We start from the raw sequence: 23,292 nt of genomic DNA on the forward strand, positions 1-23,292 counted from the left end.
TTCAAAGGACTTTCTGTGAGTCTTTAAAAAATTGTTTTAAATATAAAGAAAAGTGTAATCTCTATTGAAAGATTTATTCGAGCGATTTCAACATTATGATTTTGTTAAAAATACATGTCAACAGGGACACATATTTTTTTTTATGGATATGGAGACGAACGTTACAACGATAACATGACGAAAGCATTTCTGTGTTCGAAAACACTCTCAAAGGGTGAAACCGGTAAAAAAAAAAGGAGAATATTCAACGTAAAATGTAAAAACAAAAAAAAAAGAAAAAAATATCTTATTCATTTGCATACGCAAATTAACGATAGCCAGTGATATAAAAATTTGCACATTTAAAATGAATATTAACGAATTTTTGATAACCTCTTTTTCAATTATCCTCTTAAAATATCACAAATGATTATTAGATATCATTTAAAATTAAATAATTAATTAATTATTAGCAAAAAATATTAACTTGAACTTTAAATATTATTTAAATTATGCGTGAAATTAATCCAACGAAAGTAAAGGCTGACAATCGTTCATATTCATATATTCAAGATAATTGGAAGCTTGAAATTCAATTGCGATCAATCAGGATGATTTGTTGCTCATCATTGGCCCATTGATAACAATTATAAACGATTCATCGAGAGATCATGATTTCGTGGTTCATTTATTTACTTTGAAATACATTCAAAACTCATTTTAAAAGTTCTGTCGATATCATAATATTTTATATTTTATGGAGTATTACGTCTATCTCTAATCTCTAATACCTTCTTCTGCATACATATTATGTACTCTTCGCATATTACATTTAATCCATATCGGCTTCGAATACTTGCAAACGTATGTCGATCTTGAAAGTCTTCGAATTACAAACCGATTTCTATAATCTTTTTTACGCCACCTATTTATTTTGTAACATAAAGAGAAAGAAAAAAAAAAAAGAGAAAAATTTATTATACACGTAAATAGTAAATCTTTCTTTTTTTTCATTCGATTGCCTAAATAAATGGTAAATTTAAACAAATTTTAATTAAAATAATATATATCTTTAATAACGTACAAAGAAAATATTACAGAAAGAAATAAGAGAGGGTCAAGTATTTGTGTGTACGTGAGTAGTCTGAATTACATATATAATAGCTTATACACGAAGAGACTTTGGTTTCTCGCGAAAGAAAACGAGATATTGCACGTACGTTTTCATAAAGAACGTGTTAACCGCGTTTTATTCTAAGACAAGTAGCTACACTTTGTCGCTAATTCGACAAATTGTCTTTATAAAAGAAAAGATGGAAAAGTAATATATGTTAATTTATTAATTAAAAAATCGCGTATAACGAGATTATTTAAGTATCAGAAAATTAATGATATTGATCGTCCCAATCAGATGATCAATTAAATGTATTTCCATATTTCGAACGAAAATGTTATAATGATAAATTCTATGATAACTAAGGATTTATTATCAGCAATGCACACTCGTTAAGATAATTATCGTTGATTTTGTTAATTTCAATAATTACAATAATTGTAGACGCTCATTAACGTTGAATCGTTATTAAAAACGAATTTATATTTTTGAAAAATACAAAAATGTTTCTTTATGCAGACTCGTTAGAGTAAGTTAGATCGATTTAAAGTTAGCAAATGAATTCGATCCGAATTAGGAGACGCAAAGAGAAGAGGAAAGAATGTGAGTTTATAATCGGCTCGAGGTAAAATTAGAAACAAAGCAGTTTCTTTTTCGTTAGAATACAATACCAACGTATATATCTGTGTTGTCTTGGTGTCGATCTCGTTACGTGCCATTGCTTCTTTTCTAATAGTATTTTCGTGGGAATCGGATCAGCTATTCTAAGGGTTAATTTTCGCGAAAGAATGTAATTAATGATTTTAATTAACGAATGTGAGCTCAAATTGTAAATTAAGATAATACGATCGAGTAAAATGTTTTAGAATTTGATTATATACGTATAGTAATTTATTTTTATTATTATTGTTATCAAAGAAATAAAAGTGCTATATAAAATAATAAATAATATCATTAAATAATAATAATATATAATGAAGGGTATGTAAAATAGCCAATAGCCGATAAACATTATAACAATGTAAAATAAAAAAAAAACAATATATAAATCGATCAGATTGTAATCTCAAGAATCATGATAGAATACGCTTTACTCACGTAACAGTTTATTGCTTTACTCCTTGTGAAAGAAAAAACCCCATCTTGAGAGTTCTACATATCTCTGACAATTGAACATATCATTTTCCACTATAGGAAATACTACACTCATAGACAACACATAGGTCTTTGAAAACACATAGATCTTGAGAGATTATATACGTACTCCAGAAGGGTCGAAAAAAACCATTTAATGATTTTTTTCTATATGTAATTTATCTTAATAATAAAAAGTCCTTAAATATATGTGGTAGAATGTACTTTGAATAAAAATATTTTCCAATAAAAATATTAAAACAATCTTTTTAAAGTTATCGATATTAAATCAAGCAAAGTCGTTTTGGACGATGTTTGCAGAGTTAATAATATCTTCTCAGAGTATTATCAAAAAGAAAAAAAAAACCTTTAAAGTACATTTACAAAATTTCAGTTTCAAAAAGTCAATTTTTAATATTTTCATTTAATAAAAAAATATGAGTGATTAAATTTACTAAGCAATTTTCGATAAAAAATTTCAATAGCTTTTTAATGATTAAAAAAGAAACTACGGTTCTTAAAGAAATGTCTATATGACAGTAGAAATTAGATAATTTTATGAGAAATATTCGTGTCAAATTTCATTCAAATCAATTCAAATAAGTTTTATAAAATATCATTGGTATCGATTTGAAAAACATAGTTTTAAGTTTAAAGTGCATATGATGTTAAACTCGATAAGGTCGACTTTAAACAGTTATAACTTTGTCAATTTTTGGAATTTTCTGATAAAATATTCAGAAAATATTATTAAAGGTTAATACTAATACTCATATAACGAATAAAAATATTTTTGAAAATCAATTAAAAAATATTTTGAAAAATATTTCGTGAGCTTCCTCGACGTTTGTAAATCCTGAAAGGACAATTTAAAGGACGAAGTATCTATGCAAAGACTAGTACATCTAAAGCAGCGCTTCTCAACCTATCAGCCGCAGTCTAATATCGGATCACGTAAAACTTTTCATAAGCCGCGAAATGATGATTACTACTTTGCGTTGAAATGAAGAAAGTGATTAGAAAGTGATTTGTAAGAAATTTTCAGAAAGTTTTCTTGGGATGTTCTTGCAAGTTCGCAAGAATATCGTAATAATAGCCATCTCTTTCAGATAATATACAGTAATTTCAATTTAACAAGTTAAAAAATAATATATTACAAACATTTGCGCGATAATATTATTATAAACAAAAACGCATGGCAAAAAGATTGTTAAATGTTAATCTAAAGCACACCAAATTGTATAATAAATTATGAACTTCGCTTAATATCGATTGATGCGTTATTAAATAATAGAATTATATAAATATATATACACATGCAAATTTGTATATAAATATGTATACGTATACATATATAGCTAGATAAGTATGCTTACATGCATATTGCTAGTTATATTTGTTTGTTATATTCGAAATATTCAACGACAAAATATATTTTCAAAAGCTGGTAAAATTAATTTTATTTTAAAAATTGTTAGCAATGTTGAGTAGAAATGAGAAAAATGATGAGTTTCTTTATAAAATTGAATTTTTATCGATATTCAACAATCAACTAGCTCCTTGAAAATTTTTACAAAACGATAGATAAAAATTGATTTACTCGAAAGAATGCGAGACAAGTAAACGTTTTCACGGTTCGCACTATTTACATGGAAATTTTGTGCAGGCGTTATCTGAGAATCGCTGCATCTCATGTATGAAATATCACCAAGAATCTTCGTAGGAGTTTTCGATCGTGTATTGACTACGTTGATAAGATACACGCGAAGTTAAAAATATCTTGCCTTTTGTCAAATGTATTTTTATTTACATTGCAATTACATTGCAATAAAATAAAAGAAACAGTTTTAATGAATTCATTAATAATTAAAGACAGTAACAAACGAGATTGTTTATACGTAATAAATTTTATCAAGAAGATCTCAAAGAATGTCCTTAGAGAAACGTTTCTCGAATTTTTGTTATTTATTAAAATCATCAGGAAAATCGCGTTGTTTAAATTTCACATTAAAAATAGCCAGAGCATGGACCGTGTTGCACAATTGATAGTGCTGATCTATCAACATCTATCAAAAGAAATGTTATCGCACCACTTGTAACATTTTAAGAAAATTCTTTTCATATAGGTAAATTATATGAAAAGACTATATTATCAGTTGGATCGAGAAAAGACCGACAATATCATGATATAGACGATATCATTTTCTCTGTCTGGGGATTAGGAGAATAAAGAAACCTGTTTATTATGCGCATGCACGGTAATTTTTTCAATAAAACAATGCGAGAATGGTAACTCACGTCCTAAAGTATACTATTCCTAGCAGTCAGAAATTTATTAATATAATTTAATATATTCTTTAAAATTTAAAGACAATATTTCTATTCTATTATTAAAATATATTATAGTCTTTCATAAGAAGATGGGTAATTTTATTTAAGATAATTCAAGATAAGATGATCCTGCTATTGTCCTGACATTTATTAAAAAAACATATGAACGGTACTCTTTGTTTGTTTTCAATTAAGAAATTATTACGTAAATTATTCGTAATATAGAAATGAAATATTTTCAAAAATTTTCTGATTGTTCTTTAAATCATAATTTATTAACGATTTATCAAAAAGCAATGATTTTTTCTGGATACAGTGTATTAATATTTAAAGATCGTGCGAAGAGATATTATCGTAGAATTACTAAAAAAAACAAGTGAATTATTACTTTCAGATTTTCGAGTTAGATGGGTTTTTTGACCTATCGGGGTCATCGACTGGAATAGTTGATTTATTTTAAAATTATATATTGGTATGACATAAATCAGGCTAATCATACGAAGATGATGGATTTTTATTCTTTGCGTTAATCATTTTTAATGGCGAATGTCTACTATACGCTTTCTTAAATGAAGAATAACATGTGCCTGATATAATTGAAGAAGATAAGAAGGAAAATAAAGAACCAAAACATGGCTCAGCTGGTTCTTCGCAAGCAATTAATAAAAAGACTTCTGTGACAAACACGCCAGACACAATGTTTTAATTCAATCACCAGTATACGTCATCAGGTGTAGTTCAACGAATTAGAAGACGTAGAAGACTACATAACTTTAAACGCTGAAGTAACAAAACATGTTAAAAATTTCACCAAATCGAAACGTAAGAATATTATGAAAGATTTATTTTCAAATGTAAATTTTTCGGATTTTGTAATCCAAGAATCCAAAGAAAGTTTTGAGGAAGTAAATAATGCCGAATACATTGGATATTGGAAGCAGTATATCTATACATCGAAAGAAGACGACTAAATTCGATGTGTGAGATATAATAAGTGGTTTCACGAAGGATGCTCAACATTTTTGAATTTATGTGATCCTTGCGGAGAAGTTATATTCGAATAATAATTTTTCTTTTTATTATGTTTAAAAGCTTTTCCTTTATCTGGGCCATAATACTCTAAATTCATATTATAATCTGAATGAGATGGCCTTTATATCGGAAATGGAATCTTTTTTTTTTTTAAATCTAGGATTATTTTTTAGTTTATCTCGATACTATAATTTCTCATTTATTTATTATTATAAATATATCTTTCTGCTTTGGATAAAGATTAAATTTAAAATGTTTTGAATTTTTAAAAAAGAGAGTGAACCTTCATTTCTTGATTTATCCTTATATTTTTTATCCTTTATTACGCTTATACATTGTATTCTATTTTTATTTGTATCTACGACGGTTATATAATTTAATTTCGTATTTAACCATCTGCTCATAACATCTTGTATATAACGGATAAAGTAAATAACTTTTTTGTGGCCTAACTTCATCGGTGACTCTTCCACTTATGAAGACTGGCAATATAGTCTTCTTACATACATAATTTTTTCAAATACCCCTGGCACAAACCCCTTGGTTAATTTAAACTTTAATTACAAGTTATTACATTTCTCCTCGACTTTACAAACTTTCGATTATATTTTGCGCTTCTAGAAGAGCAAGATTTTTGAACGAAAAACGAAGGGGGTAAAAAGATTGATATATCAATACAAACTTGATTCTCAAAGGATATCCTTCGTGGGTTAACGTTTCTTTAACTTCATACCTTTTAACAAGATCCTGGAATTAAGATTTAATTCGAATCCATTGAAGTTTTCATGAAAAGCTCTCGTAGATTAATATAACGAGATTGCAGCAATATGATCGAGTGGAATTAAATTGCACATGGTTTGTCTCCGTAAACAACACAACGGTGTTATTCGAGTTGACCGTTTCTATCTCGTGAATTAGCGAAACGTTATAATAATGTAAAATACCAGAAGCAATATAAATCTACATATATATGGACACACACACACACACACACACACACACACACACACACACACACATTTGTGCGTGTGTATATGGATGTTATTTACGCATGATATATTTACATATATATATATATATATATATATATATATATATATATATATATATGTATATATGTATATTCTATATATATATTGTATATATCTATCGTCATGTTCAACGTATTTAAACATCTATACACAATACGTATTTATGTTTGAAGCATTTATAAATGTAATTACGCATATATTATACATTTTTTCAATTTTTATATGTCATATGAATTTGATTTTGGAAATGTATTCAAAATACTACACATATATACACAAACACACATATATATATACATATATATTAGAGACAGTTTAGACGTGACCCAGTAGCAATATTTTTTGGACGAAGAGGAGAATTTACATAAAGAACGTTAGGAAAACGATCGAGGATGGAAAAGATTTATGTGATCGAGCAAAGGTGCAGCCTCTTCTTCCACGGAATCTAAACCAGCCGCGTTCGCTTTTCCTAGAATTTGCATAATCGATTGTCAAACCCCTGCCTGAGTCTTCAGGTAATGTCGAGAGGTATCTGTTACAATCGTTCGACCTCTTTTCTAAATCGAAATAGATGCGAGTCTAATCGTCATGATTTGTCTGCACGCGCAGGCATTTTGCATCTTCTTTTTCTTTTCAGAGAACATTTATATTTATTATATTTGATCGAAGAGAAGAATAAAAGGTAATCTGTTGGATCGAATATTTAATGAAAAGATCTAAAGATACAGAAAATATTTGTACGTCCATTCGAAAAATGCCTTCTCACGGCACGATTAATAATCCAACAATAATTTTTTTCTGTTTATTCCCCTCAATGACATTATCAACGTAAACATAAAAAATCCAACATCACGAATGACTCTCGACATTTTCTTTAACATTTCTATTCGTAATCAGAATTAAATGACGTAAAAATGTAAAAACAATTGATCTTACAATTTCATTATCGAATTCTTTCTTTCTCTTCGTATTCATGAAAGAAAGAAGGGAAAAAAAGGGAAAGAATTCCCTTGCCAATAGTCGATAAAAAGGTTCTAAAAAAACTATCAAAGGTATTAGATTTATCGTAGGAATCAGATAAACGGAACGAAATTGGATACGTGCATGGATGAGAAATAATGGAAGGGTCGTTCAGAATGAACAATTTTGTCGATCCTTCGACAAAAGCTTCGATCGACGAGAAGACGAAACAAAAACAGTCGTAAAATAATCACGACCTTCCGTGCCGATCTACGAAGAGACCCCACTCACGATCGACTCGTGTTATTTCTGGAAAATTTCCCGCCCGGCCGAACGTTTACACGAGTATGGGAGTTTAAACGGGTTCGATGTCAAGATAAATATTATCAACACGTGGCGCGCTCCCTAAATCACGCGGCGAGACGTCGATCTCGATCGTCAAACGAGAAACTCCAAGTTACTCGACCTGCTTTTCTCGAACAATTTGCATAGCAAAACGATTGTCGGACGCTTTTACACTTCTAGTCTAGAGAATTTCACTATCCTAGTGTTCAGATCATTTTCAGATCGGAGCACGTTCTATCGGCACGATTTTATCTACGTTGGTTGACTAGTACCTTTCGTGATGACGTTCCAATCTCATGATATTATCTCAAAAGAAATATAAACCTATCCATTAAGTAAAGTCCAATGTTTTCGTCCGATGTGATCTTTGTCGAACGTATGAATATATTATAGTTTTAAATTGCATAATCGATCGTATTCCATTTATAGCGAATTAGATTATTTTCTTTGCGTTTTACATATTTAACACATATTTTTTTAATAAATATGAAATGTATAACACAAAGAATATATATATTTTATATCTATTAAAAAATATATATATATCATAAATGTGTAAGATATTATAACAATCTAAAAAAGTTCGTTTTTAAAGAAAAATTTGAAGTCAGACATATATTAAAATTTATTTTCATTTTCATTCTTCACTCTTATCGCTTAATTGTTGTTCATTCTTATCGTCTAATTGTTAACTTCTTTGCAACCAAGAGCAGATATTTCCATCGACATCTTTATTTAGGATGTTGTACATTATACTACGCAGCACTGTTTATACGCAGGAGACGTTGTAAAAGATGGTCGTTAAACGCTCGAATCTGTCGGCCGTAAAATTTCTCCCCTGTCTTGTTTAACGTTTCACGTCCAGCCCAAGTGTTCGCTAAGAAAGTTTCACCCTGCGTTTTGTGTCTCGCATTATGCGAATAATCTCCCTCGCAAATTCTCTCACGGAAAACGTCTACTCAGATTAAGAATATCTTCTCGACGTTTTATACTCTTTCAATTTGTTTGTAATATATTCGAAAAAGATAATTATTAGAAAACTCTTTCCGTTTGTTTAACAACATCGTTAAAAATTTACATCATTTCTCTCTAAGGATTACGATAGAAAAAGACTGCTTTAATATTTTATATTCGAAAAAAGAAATAAAAGTATTTAGAAATCGTTTCCGACGTTACACAACGTCCTTAAAAATTTATATTTATTTCTCCACGAATTACGACAGGAAGAACGTCATATAACTAAAAGGATCTACGATCTTAATACATCTCACGGTATTCTCTGACCAACAGGCACGGAGATGCACTTGTCGTAAATGGACCGCATAAGAGGACTTATCGGTTAAAGCTCTACACTTTTCGGAGAACCCTTCCATTTTCAACGAAAAGCTTATAACACTTTCAAGAAGAATTCATAGAGTAAGATAATACTACTGTAAGGCCGATTCAATTAAATCCGATCGCCAGAGGTGGAGTTTAAATCGACTGGGTAATCGAATAAAAATACGAGATTATAAAATTAAGTCTTTTTTACATTCTTGATTTTAACTTCGACATCGACTATCTTTCAAATCATATTGAAAATCCAATTGTATTTATACTTTACGTTTATTTAATCCTTTAATCTATGATTCATTATCTTTAGTAATTTTTTACAAAAATAAATTTATGCTACCTTTTAGATGAATATTAAAACGAAAATAATGGGAAAACAATATTATCATAAATTCGTTTGCGAGATATAAATAAAAAAATAATTACAGGTGCATTACATAGCACATTAAACTACATTAAACATTAATACGTTGCAATTCTGCACATGCATTTAAGAGTTAATGTATCGCGAATGACTTGCGTGAAACTTTATAGTTAAATATCAATATTATATGAAATCAGAACGAATGCTGATAAGATCTTGTTAGACATACGTTTGTTATTGTATAAACGATCGTTGGTTAGTTAATTATAAGGTACATCGTTCTACATACACACACACAATACCCCAATGTCGAGCACGACATGTTACGTTGTGCTGCGTTGCGTTGCGTTGCTGAGTAAACAACGGATGGTATACTTACAGGCAGTAGTAAATTTCTAACATACACCCTCGTTAATGATGCTCAATTAAGGGAAAGGTTATACCAGAGGTACACCATACATACTCATAATTAGTAAATTTCTTGCAAGTAAGGATAATCGAGAATCACTCGAAATATACAATAATAATAATAATAATAATAATAATAATAATAATAATAATAATAATAATGTAAATAATATGAATAATTATACTAATAATAATAATAAAAATAATAACAACAATAATGATAAAAAAATCTTTCAAAGAAATGAACCAAATATTATTAAAAAATTGCAAGAAAAGTAAGATAATTAATTATATTATTAAATTAATTATATTAATAATAATAATATGAATAATATGAATAATTATATTAATAATAATAACAAAAATAACAATAACAATAATAATACAGAAAATCTCTCAAAGAAATGAACCAAGTATAATTAAAAAATTGCAGGGAAAGTAAGATAATTAATTATACAAATATTATATATTTGTTATTATTTTGTTATATTATAATTAAGTTATTTGTTTGATTCTTTTCAAGAACTCTCAAGAGATTTTCCTTTCTACTTTTTATCAGAATCTTTTCAACTCTCACGAGTCTACTTTCGATCCGCCAATAACTTCAAATCAAATTGTGAATTTGCATCGTAGTTGGAATTTAGGTTTAAACGACAATTCTGCTTCTTTTTCTTTCGTTCTTTTTCTGTAATGTATCGCGTGTGGGTAAACGGATAAATGTAGTAAATGTATAGAAGTCGACTATATGATTCTCTTCGGTATCCACCCCTTTTTGTCATCTCTTTTTTTATTTTCTCTAGAATTGTTTAACTCGGTCACGAAAAGTAGATGCTAATCGAAACTATTATCATACGTCAAAAAGCTTTCATTTTTTTTTTTTTTATTGTATGTCATACAAATTCGTCGAATAATTCACAAAGGAATAAATGCTTTTGAATAAAATTTTTACGTATGAACAATTTTTATTCCATTCTTATTAAAATCTCTCTTAATTAAAGCAGACAGTCTGATCGTAGTTTCATAGAAAGTTTTATATTAATCTTCAACGTGCGAGCGCTTTTAAAATTTTTCTTAAACGATCAAAAAGTTCTTCGAATTTGTCCAAAACTCGAAATGAGATAAAATAATGAGAGAAAAAAAATAAAATAAAAGATTTACATTATAAAAAGTCGAACGTAAGAATGAATACAATCGTTAGACGCGAAATAATTAATTAATTAATAAATGGCTCTGGGAAATATATTATAGAATAAAAATACTGAAATATTGTACGAGGTCATTAAAGTTCGCCACTGGGTATTAAGAAAAACTAGGAAAAGAATGAGATGGTTATAAACAAGATGAAGTTGTGCCACATTGCGGACGCGTTAATTAATTAAAAGGAAAAGTGCATTTTAAAAGTAAACGTAAACTCTATTTGCGTGGCTTTATCGTAAGAATTCTCGCGTGGGAAACAATTTATCGATAATTAACTATTTTTCTTTATCATCGTAATTTTCCGTTTTATGTATTTGTCCGATAGATTAATCTGTTATATCATTATTTCAAATAATATTCTCATTTAATATATTATTAAAGTCTCAGATTAATACATTATTAATATATTATTAATATATTATTTAATATATAAACATGTTAATAATATATTAATAAATTATTAATATATTATTTAATATATTATTAATATCTCAGATTAATATATATCTTGAGTATATTTTCTTTATTATTATTATAATATGTATATATATATATATATCAAATAAAAATATCTGCTATATTATCATTAATTATTGATTAAAATCATCAGGCTTTGTGTGCATATCACCTTCGTATTATCACAATCTCGATGTTCTCGTTTAACGAGTTTTCAATTTATTTGAGTCTCGTGGACCACTATAAAACGTAGTTATTAAAGGGAACGTTTTGAGCTCGGTAAAGAGCCGGAAGTACGAGCGCAAGGTCGAGATGAACGTCTCTTAAAATGTCTCTTCGAGACGCGGCACCTGACACGATCTAACCTAGTGCTAGAAAGCTCGCCGGCACTCGAGATTGCGTCAGGTCCTGGCAAACGTGCCGAAAGAGATAAAGCGATGGCCGGTGCTCTTGCCGATATCTCTTCGCTCTCGCTTCTTTCAACGAGATAAAGACACTTAACTCCTGGCTCAACTCTTTCAACTTCAATCGCTTTTAGTTCGAATCAACGACTCTTCGATTTCATTCTTAATGCATTTAGCCTCGATTTAACCCTTAAATGTATATAGCAGAATTAAAAGATATTAATCCGTTTATTACAATTTTTCTTTTTATTCAATTTTTTATAAAAAAGTTTTGATACCTATAATTATCTTTTTTCGCTTTAATATTTACTCCATAGTTGGTATATATATATATATATATATATATATATATATATTTCTTTTCTGAAAAGTTTCTACAACAATAAATCACGCATTAAAGGATTAATCATTAATTCTAATTCTAGGTTTAATTCTAATTCGAATATAGAAAATTTAGTGGAATGAGATACGTTTTAGCCGGGTAGATTGAGAAAAAGTTAACACAGGCAATAATTGAAAATATTTTATTATTCGAGAAATTCTCTAGTATATGATATAACCGTAAATATATATATATAGATATATACATATGTATAATAGACGCTGTTTGCGGATACATAGGTACGTGATAATGGAAGTTTGGTAGTCTTGACTAGACTTAACTAGATTGGTCCTTCGAGGTAATGACGTTGGAGTTGGAAAGGTATAAGATATAGAAAAAGAAGAAACGATCAGGATTAGGGTCAGATTAGACCATTTCAACGAACGACTTTTTACTTAATTATCTTGTCTGTCGCTAAAGGGCTTGCTCGACCTATACAAACTTTCTTTACCTTTCGTTCAAACAATTTTTTTTTTTTTTTTACAAAAAACACATCCTCGAACATTCGAACATTTTTCTTCTACTTCGTGAAATAAACCAATATAACAAAAAAATCTCTCAACATCCATTCTTACCGTTCTTATGCTTCTACGCTTGTATCTTAATAACTAGAATAGGAATAAGTCGACTCCGACTTTGTCCGCATTATAATTAATATAATAATTGTTTCGTAATACGAATATTGAAATGGAAAACTGCTCGTACAATATGCATACATTTTTTAATGTTGTTACTGATAAAATATTATTGCCCTATTCACTTTGAGAGCAATTTCTTATTTTTCCGACTATTTGATAATAATCGAAAAAGTTTATACGATTAATACTACTAATATAACAATATTAGAGAGAACATTACACGTATATAATTCTTATACAATAATAAGAAAGCAATTTGCATATTAAAATTTGTAATCATAATCGAATATGTATATTGTATTCTTCGATATATTATTTATCAACTATTTCTATAAATATTAGCTGCTAAAAAATTCTCTAAATTTCTCGCTTTATGAAAATTCGAAAAATTTTAAAGAAGACTCTTTATAAGAGCTTTGGACCCTCAATCATTTTAAACAATTCTAAATCATTCGTTTCGATTCTAACAAAAAAAAATATCAGATAATAAATAAATAAAATTCGTTTCAACAAGATAAAAATACACATAGATAAAATATTCATTAGCTCGAATAAAAATAATGAATCACTAAACTGCATAATAAAATGGTAATCAAAACAACAATTTTAAATCTATTTATATAGAACGAAATATATAAAACAAAATTAGAATCAGAACGATATACGACGTATCGTAGATTATATATGTGGATACGTTAAATAAAAACTTATATATGTATGTAGATTGTGACGTTTTTGATATTATGTCAAGCAAAATAGAGGAATATATTTTGTCGAGTTTGATCGATGTAGGATCGCGATGGGGACGACTTATCGGGTCTGGCCATTCGGTATTTGGCGTTTTTTTTCTCTCCCCAACTTTCTCTATCATTATTCATCGTCGTAACAACGTTATTTCAACGTTTTCTGGTTAACGACAGTAGTCAAGTCACCGTCGTTCGTGTTCCTAGCCTTTTGAATCTTGTTCATTCGACCGTGAAAGAAGTCGAGAGTAAAGAAGCAACGACTGCTTCGTCAGCTCGATCAAGTCGATCGAAGAATCAAAAAATCGAAGGATCGCTTTTTCTTTTTTCATCGCTTTCGCACGTTCCTTCGCTTTTCCCAAAAAAAGGGATGATAATCGAGTGAAAAGCATAGAATGAGGGGAACTCGATCGATTCTCCGAAAGCATTCTCGCTCGTATTTATTTTCAGTACTGGCCGTCAACCGCATCCGGACATTCCTTTTATTTCTTTCATCGACGTAACGTTGATCTTTTCTATCGAAAATGCGACAACGAACGAGCAATCTCGAGTATCGACGACGAGATGATACAGTAAACATAATATCGCTGAATTTTTCGAAAATTCTTCAGACAAAGCAAGAGAAAAGGAGAGAAGGAGAGCGATAGAGAGGAAGAGAGAGAGAGAGAGAGAGAGAGAGAGAGAGAAAGCTTATCCAATCATCGTCCACGTTACCAACGGAGAGTATAGACTTCATATAAGGGTGGTTAAAGAACTCTTCCCTTCTCTCTCTTTTTCTCTCTCCTTCTCTCTCTCTCTCTCTCTCTCTCTCTCTCTCTCTCTCTCTCTCTTGGATAGAATCGCTTTCAAAGACTCTTGATCAGTGAGTAGACACACGTTATTCCGTAATCGTGCGTGAAAACAAAGGGAGACCATGTTAAACTCGAATAACCGCGATCCATGTGAACCCTCGACTTATTATTTCCTCGATTCGATGACATCGTTTTTTTTTTGTAATAAATTTCAATAATAACGAAAGATCGTTAATGAGATTTTACATCTACTAAATAAAAAAAAGAGAAAAGAAAAAGAAAGAAAGGAAGAAGAAAAAGTCAGAAAAATGTAGTTAAAGAAATAAGCTTCGTGTAAAGATGTTTTGTTCTTTTTCTTTTTTTTGATCTTCGAAGAAACTTAAAAACAAATAAGAATTTAGTAAAAACTTCTGTATTTTCTTCTCGCCGTTCAACACCCCGCACACAATGTCGTCAACACATTTACTCAAACCTTACGTACGTAATACAACTTAGAAACTTCTGTCAGCACACACGCACATACAATTACGTCACAGAATGGGATATCGGAACACTGACTTTTTCGTTCTATGAAAAATCAGGTACGTTGAATACGATTCTCTCAATAGTTCTCTCAAACTCTTCTTAAACGATAGAAGAAAGTTTGTAGAATCAACTTTATAGAATTAACTAAACGTTACTTTTTAATATGTTCTCGTTTAAATAAGATTAAATGTTTCCTTTGTCGTATAAATATTATACTTAGGATGCACGTGCACGCTTGTATACAAACGAGATGCATTTTCGAGCATAATGAAAATGGTCTCTAGTAGATAACTTAGAGAAAGAGAAAGAGAAAGAGAAAGAGAAAGAGAAAGAGAAAGAGAAAGAGAAAGAGAAAGAGAAAGAGAAAGAAAGAGAGAGGGAGAGAGAGAGAGAGAAAGAGAGAGAGAGAATAGTATTCCAAGAACATCTTCAACATCGTCTAAGTCTTAAGATGATGCTAGGAAGCCGATGGAGCATCGTCAATTTGGCTAACGCGTTATTAACGCTGAACAACGATGCCATTCGGTTTTACGCGTTTCTCCGTGCTACGAAAACTTTCTCTCAAGTTTCTACTCGAAAATCCAAACGACTCGACAAAGTACTCTTCGAATATAATTTTCGACAATCGCCGTTGAACTTTGAACTCTTTAACAGTTTTCTCATCATCCATCATTCGTCCCTCGTTGTCATAAAATATAAACAACGTTCATTTATCTCGATAGATCTTGACTTCAAAAACAACTCGAACAAAATACCCGAGAAAAAAGACAATGGCAAAGGTTTGAAGAGTAAAAAAGAGATTTCATTCGCTGATACTCTCGTCAAGGTCATCGTCGTCGTCCTCTTCATCCCCAATGGATCTCGATCATCCCGGTGGTGTCTTTTTCTGCTTGCTGAGCTCCAGGAGAACAGGATAATGCAAATCGGCTGAATATTCCTGGCTCTGATCCAAGAGTTCCAGATGTCTCGACCAGACCTCGCTGTCGTATCGTTCGGTCTGCCTGGCTATGAAACTACGTTTGATCGCGGCTTCGGCGAATTTCTGAAACGTCGTTCCACGTCTAGGTGCTATCACCAGGGCCACACCGTCGTCAGCAAGCCAACCATAAATCGTTTCGACCAGGTCAAGCCTGGCATCGTCGAAGAAAAGACAATCTGCGCAGAGGATCACGTCGTAGGATCTTTTCTTGCTTGGTAGGTCATCCTCCTGCTCGATGATGCGTGTCTGATAAAAATGGATCAAAGAAAAAAAAGAAAAAATCCCCAAAATATATACGAAAATTTCGAAAAACTCGATAAACGATAGGAACATTACGTGCTATCGAATTTTGTCGATATTCGTACGATCAAACGAATATCGGAGTATAAAAGAGATGATTCTTTGAAAGAACGTTTGAGTATCTGCATAAATTTAAAACCATTCAATGAAAATGCTAGACCTTTCCAATCGAATTTATGTAATATTGACGAAACATTTATGAGCGAACGGGGTAGACGTTAACTTGTATATCCGAAATTTGATAGTCTAGTGAGAGCAGACTAGATGGTAAACTTTGAGATTTCTCCGAGGAAATATCCAAGATAAAAAGAAATAAATAAATGAACAAAGAGTATTTGTTATTGTCATCTCAAACATACAACTTGCACGGATATTAAAAAGCTATTAATTATTCTATTCTTATGAGGTCAATGTGTAATTTTGTTAAAAACGTATTTTTAAAATTAATAAAAAAAGAGACAGAGAAAAAAGAAAAAAGAATACTAAAACGAAGACGTAGAACGAAAAAGCCGTCGATTTACTGAATCGAGTCGATACTCGACATTGGCACGAATGTATTCTTTAAAAAAAAAAATAAAAAATAAAAAAAAAAGAAAAAAGAAAAGAGGCAAAACGTTAAGTACAACCGGAAATATGAGGAGAGAGAGCTCGGTACGATCTACACAGGAAGTCGAACTAAAGTCTAGCCGGAAACATTGGAATGGTGCATCATCCATATAGCTATTCACGCGCGTTCCGTCTGGTCTGTGATAGAGAAAACGACCCGGAAGTTCTGTACAAGATTTAGTATCCACGAATGAACCAAACTTATAAAAGCTTCGTAAGCCATCGATTCGTATAATAGAACAAACATCGCTCGACTTACTCGTTAACAGAATAATGTTAGTATTAATTCGAACGATAAATGTGTATTTACACGAAACAAATTGACCGTGTTATTATTAACTAAAATATAATCGCTAAATAAATTCACAAAATGCAAATGCAAATAAAAAGAATTATTAAAATTCTACCAAACGAATACAAATCAGTCTTATTAAAGATATCGTATAAATTAATTGTAAATTTCGTGTATATATGTATATATATATTTGTGAATGTAAGAAAATTTATACGATTCTTTGGCAATTTAATAATATATGATATATATATTTCTATTTTTATTTTTACTATAAAATTTCCTTGTTTCGTTCCTCGGAGCTCTTCGTTATTTTTTCATCGAACGAGGCACGATGTTCGAAATGATTCATCGAACGTGACGGGGAATGCATTACGTCGAGTCTTATACGAAATTGGTATGCGCATTGTCGAAGACAAGGGTGCACTTGACATTGTCGATGCCGATCACATTAACATCGGTCAGAATGGCACACGACGAATCGCGTTATTCGGCCACGAGGGCATCGACCATGCGTTTCGAAATTTGTCTGCTCTCTAACACTATGATTCGTGTTGGAACGATTACCATGAATGTTCGATTAAAAGTCAACAAAGGATTAATTCAAAATTATTAAAAAAATAAAAATATAGAAATGCATGTGATTAGAAAACAGAAAAGATCATCGTTTAAAAATTATACAAAATATATAATAATATATAATAATACGTAAAATAAATAAATATATAATAACAGATAGGATAAGAAGATAAACGAAGTATCGTTTAGAAACAATATGAATAAATACGTAATAAAACAGCATGCAAAGTTACAGAAAATAAAAAAATCAATATAAGTATATCGTTATCGATACGATATCGTGATTGACTTTATGATCGACTTTACGATCGACATATATCACACAGTCGGTCTTACTAATGTGAGAGAAATCGATTCAATCGAGATCAATAAAACTAAACGTATCGATCATCGTAAAATTTTACGTAGTTCGATCGGAATGATCTCGAAAATTCGTAGCACTCTTTCGAGAGAAGATAATCACCTTTCGATTGCAATTGTTTGCAGCAGCTTGCCTAAGGGCTCGTGCAGCCCTAGCCCATTGAAGAACCCCACATTCGACGAAATCGGCCATGTCGTTCCTGAGGACGATGCAGCGAACGTTATCAACGCTGGTAACGTTGCCGTCGGTAAGCGTGACCGCACTCGGATTGCAGTATTTTGCAACGAGGACACCAGCGAGACAACTCATCCCACCACCAAGCTCGAGAACGCTTCTGTTTCGACAAATATCACGATTCTTTAGTAGATAGTAAGCGAGACACTCCTCGGATGGCCAAACGCAAACATTCCCAGTATTATTGAATCCAATCAGTTCGTTCGCAGTAAAATTCTTGTTTATCCTTCGTATCTGAACTTCAAAGAGTTCGTTCTCCAACATGGCGGAATACTCGTACCAACAAGAGTCAGAATCGGTCACAGTATTCTCCAACAGTATCGGCTTGAGCAAGCCAAAACTAGTAAAACGTCGTACGGAAATCTCTTCGTCTGATTCTGTTTGATAATCCGAAGATCCTGTTAAAGCCTTTGCTAAGATACGCCATCTTCTTTGAGCTGTATTTGACTTATTATTCCTTCTGGTAATCGTCGAATCTCGATGGGATAATAATTCTTCCGACATTCTGTTACTTCTTTGATTTATAAAAAATATCGCATTACAGATTCTTTTCAATGATTGGACATCGAAGTACTTTCCAATCACTCCTTTAGCTACGTCGATCGAACGATCCAATCGTTTTTTAACTAAAGTTTCGTCCTCGATAGGATGAACAAGCACTCGATAACAAAATCATCATACCTCCGATCGAAGATATAATTTTTTTTTACAAATGAATGGACTCGTTTACAGGAACGAGTAGCACGCGTTCTTGACGCACGAGGATGAATTTCCCGCGTGAACGAGAAGAGGGTAGTTAGAGGGTTGATCGTAGAGTAAGCACACGGGTAAGGACGAGAATGGACGAAGGGACGGGGCAAGACTAAAAGCACGAAGCCAAGTTCTAACTCGCGCCACGCGGATGGCAAGCGTTCTCCACGCCGCAAATCGGCGCTTGCGCGTCTCTCTTCATTCTATCTTGCTCACTCTTACGAGCTCTCGTATACTCTGTCTCTCTCGCACTACCACGACCCTATTCTTCACTCACTCTCTCTCTTTCTCTCTCTCTCTCTCTCTCTCTCTCTCTCTCTATCTCTCTCTCTCTCTCTCTCTCTCTCTTTATATCTTCTCTTCGTGGGCTGAAACTGTCACTTTGTTTCTCGTTTCACACTCTTCCTTTTTTGTCTCTTTTTCTCATTTTTTTTTCTCTCTTTCTTCCTCCCTCTTCCTCTCACTCTCTCTGTCTCTCTCTCTCTCTCTCTCTCTCTCCCCGTAATTTTTCTTCATTCTTTTTCTTTGTCTTCCATCTCTTTCTTTTCCCTAAATTTATGCAAAAATTCACACCTAGAAGCTCCTGAATCCTAGTTAAAATGCGAGATAATTGCTTATTAAAAGTTTGATAAACTCACGAATAATTCGTTTTATTATCTCAAGTGTTAATGTCCTACTCGATGGATAATTCGTTAACAGTTAGACAAACTTTTCTTTCTCTTTTTCTCTCTTTTTTCTTTACCGATGAAAAGTTTAGACAAAAACGTTTTGTATTTCGTGTAAAGTTTCGAAAATTAGGCTGATCGATAACTCGTTCCTACTTTGTTATACTTCTTTGAGATACACGATTTTATACACACAGACGAATGTCATAAGAACTCATTGATGAATGATTACTCCTACTTCGATGTGACAGACATATTTGGTAAATCCTGTGGCAGAAAAGTAAAGTTGGAAGTCGAAGAATTATATGCGAAGTGAGAAATATCTTCCGAAGTAAATCTTCTGATGTCCCTTTAAATTCCAACGGATTTTCTGAGTTCTGAAAAAATTCCTTATTTATCGCATTCTCCTCGTGAACTTTTCTCGTTGAATCCGTGAAAAACTTTCCGACGAAATTCGATCGAAAAAAATAAAAAACGAATAGTAACGTAAAATAAAATAAAATAAAATAAGAAAAGAAAAGAAAAAGAAGGGAAACAAAAAGAAAGAAATAAAGAAAGAAAGAAAAAAGAACAAAACACCACGAAAGTCAATTTCCTCGTTACTTTTCACGACAGTAGGTGTCAAGAGAACATGCTTTTGAAAAAGAGCAAAGAGTAATATTGTTCGTTTACCAATGTCTCTAGCAGTCGTGTCACGCGTCTGCTTTTACCACTGGCACTGAAAATCTAAGCCGCGTAGCTCGAATATCGTGCCAGCCGTGTTCGTGGACATTAAACTGTCGCCGAAGCAACGTTTAAATCTTGGCCAAAGTCTTCGATAAAACGTGCCGGCGACCTGAAATTAATACGTTGCCTCGAGCGAACTTGTCGAGAGAGTAGGTACGCGTCTAATAATTAGTAGAACTTTACTTGGTAGGATATCAACCCTCTATAACTTAATATAACTTTGAAGTCACATACACACAAAGAGATAGGCATGCACATTTGTATTTTTGATATCTTATTTATTGTTTCCGCGAGGAAGATTAATTATTAATTAATATCCAAGAATTAACGTTTATTTTTTTTAGGACACGAAACAAAAAAAAATTGAATTAGAAAGAAGGTAAATTATTATTATTCGCGATGTTTGAATTTTCTTTTGTTTTATCTATACTTGCATAACATAGAAAAGACGAAGAATAACATAGAACTTTATTATGAATTCATTCGGTATCTTATTATGATAATAATTATTATTATACTTCCCACCCTCTTCTTTCATATTACTTAACACGTTTTACGTTTCGTTTTCACTCTCCAAGTTAATTTTCTAATCGGCAAATGTACAATTTCGTCGTACGCATAATAAACCAAACCATCACAGCAATACTCTATCTCAAAACTTATACCTGCTCTCACCGGAAATCATATTACGCTAATCGATAATCTCATCTTCTACTTCTTCATTTTCCATTCTCGTCCCTCCGTTTATCTCCCCGAAGCGATGAATCGTATTTTGACGTTGATTCAATTTTTTTTCAACGATCGATACTCATCTCTCTTTATTTTTCATAAAAATTTATTTTCTTCTAGATATATCTTCGTAATGTCGTTAGTTTTTTTTTTCTCTTTATTTTATACGCCTATGTATCGTCGTTTCAGAAATTGTTTAAGTCGATATAGAATTTCATATATATGTATAATATGCACGTGCCGTAACGTTTCCGTTAATTCGATTTCCTCTTTTGACGTGTATATACATACATACATACATACATACATACATACATACATACATACATATATATACATATATATATATACATACATACATACATACATACATACGTACATACGTACATACGTATATACATACGTACGTACGTCCAATAGCTTTTCCATATTTCTCACTGCAAATCCATAGTTTCACGATTCTGTTCACGTTGTATACACGCTATAGATGATTCGAATTAAAACTCGAACATTTATAAAAGAAAAAAAGAAAGAAGGAGAAAGAGAGATAAAGCTTGATCCTAAAGGATTATTTATAGACGTTAGTATGAAATTCACAAAGAATTCACGTTGTTTTATATAACAGTTTTTCAATTTAATCACTGATGATTGCTCGTTAAAGGTTACAAACGAAAGAAAGACGAAGTTGAAACGAACGGAACGAATAGGCCGATTCGAAAATCGTCGTTCATCTCGTTCGTGGCGTAGTAACTTTGACGATTAATCGCTACGTGATCGGAAAATGTAGGGAGCAATGAGTAAATACTGATGACGAAGCGGAATGTGCATTTACGTGCAGACGAGAAACGCTGGTTCCATGTTTAATCGGAGAACGAAGAGAGAAATGTTCCAACGGAATCGAAACTATTTGTAAAATTACGACGACAATGTTACCGGAAGTTTGGAGAATTTGTTTAACGTTCTTATTTATCGTTATGCATTCGATTGATAAATTTTTATCATATTTTAACTGATCAATTTATTTTTGAAATTATGAATCTATAAATATTGGTTTGATTCATATATAATTATCGTTATAATAATAATTATAATAATAATAATTATAATAATGATAATAATAATAATAATATGTGTCACTTATTTATGAATCAATCCAATAAATATTTGCATTTCTCTTCTTTTCTTTGACAGTTTACTATCCTTGAAACCAATAGACATGAACAATTATTTGCAGAGATACTGCATGGAGATGCACACGTAAGACTGACAATGCAGTTCGATAACCGACTTCTATTACGGTTACGAACGTAAGCGATAAGACTTGCCGAGAAACTAGTGCAATGAAATCCAATTTCTTTGGATGCGTATCATTCGATAATTATACAACTTTCACGTATGTAAGCTTTCGTGCCTCTTAAATGCGGTCGAACAAAAATCAGAACATGGTCTTACAATTACACGGAAATTTCAATGAATTCGAACACGAACACGTTTGCGATTATTAATTTGTTATTTCGATTAATCATTCGTTTTTTCATAATAATTTGCATCTCCAATTTTTTCAATTCAAATTATTATCATTTTATTCGTTCTCTGATATTGAAATATAATTATATATAAAATCCAAAAAGGAAAATAAATTGAATAAAAACTAGTTCGCTTAAAAAAGAAAAAAAAGAAGGACAGAAAAAACCAGAAAAGAAAAAACGAAAAAACAAGACCGTAAAGAAGAAAAACAAGTCGTGCTTTTACTACACCGTACCTATGATACATAGAGAAACTTCTGTAGTTTCATTGCACTATCGCAAGTGTTGGGTTTCTAGTTCCATTAACGATTTATCGACTGACAGATGCGTCAAAATACCACCGACCCTCTTCTCTTCGTACTTGACCCACGTCGAAGCT

General features: G+C 31.4%; 2 protein-coding genes across 3 annotated transcripts in view; both read right to left on the reverse strand.

Annotated features, from left to right (window-relative positions):
* The window catches only part of LOC127063964 (WW domain-binding protein 4), a 42,307-nt gene that overhangs the window by 13,469 nt on the left and 5,546 nt on the right, over positions 1-23,292 (reverse strand). The window lies entirely within an intron of this gene.
* On the reverse strand, positions 12,598-21,668 carry LOC127063968 (calmodulin-lysine N-methyltransferase). 2 transcript variants are annotated; one of them, XM_050994386.1, is made up of 3 exons: positions 20,605-21,668; positions 18,386-20,309; positions 12,598-16,391 (listed from the first exon to the last, which is right to left on the reverse strand). In XM_050994386.1, exons 2-3 carry the CDS (start codon positions 19,019-19,021, stop codon positions 16,032-16,034), a joined length of 996 nt encoding a protein of 331 aa, XP_050850343.1. In that variant the 5' UTR covers positions 19,022-20,309; positions 20,605-21,668; the 3' UTR covers positions 12,598-16,031. The 2 variants fall into 2 exon arrangements, with proteins under 2 accessions (XP_050850343.1, XP_050850333.1); XM_050994376.1 differs by having other exon boundaries at positions 18,386-21,668.

Source organism: Vespula vulgaris, chromosome 1 (assembly GCF_905475345.1).
Source record: "Vespula vulgaris chromosome 1, iyVesVulg1.1, whole genome shotgun sequence".
Classification (NCBI taxonomy): domain Eukaryota; kingdom Metazoa; phylum Arthropoda; class Insecta; order Hymenoptera; family Vespidae; genus Vespula; species Vespula vulgaris.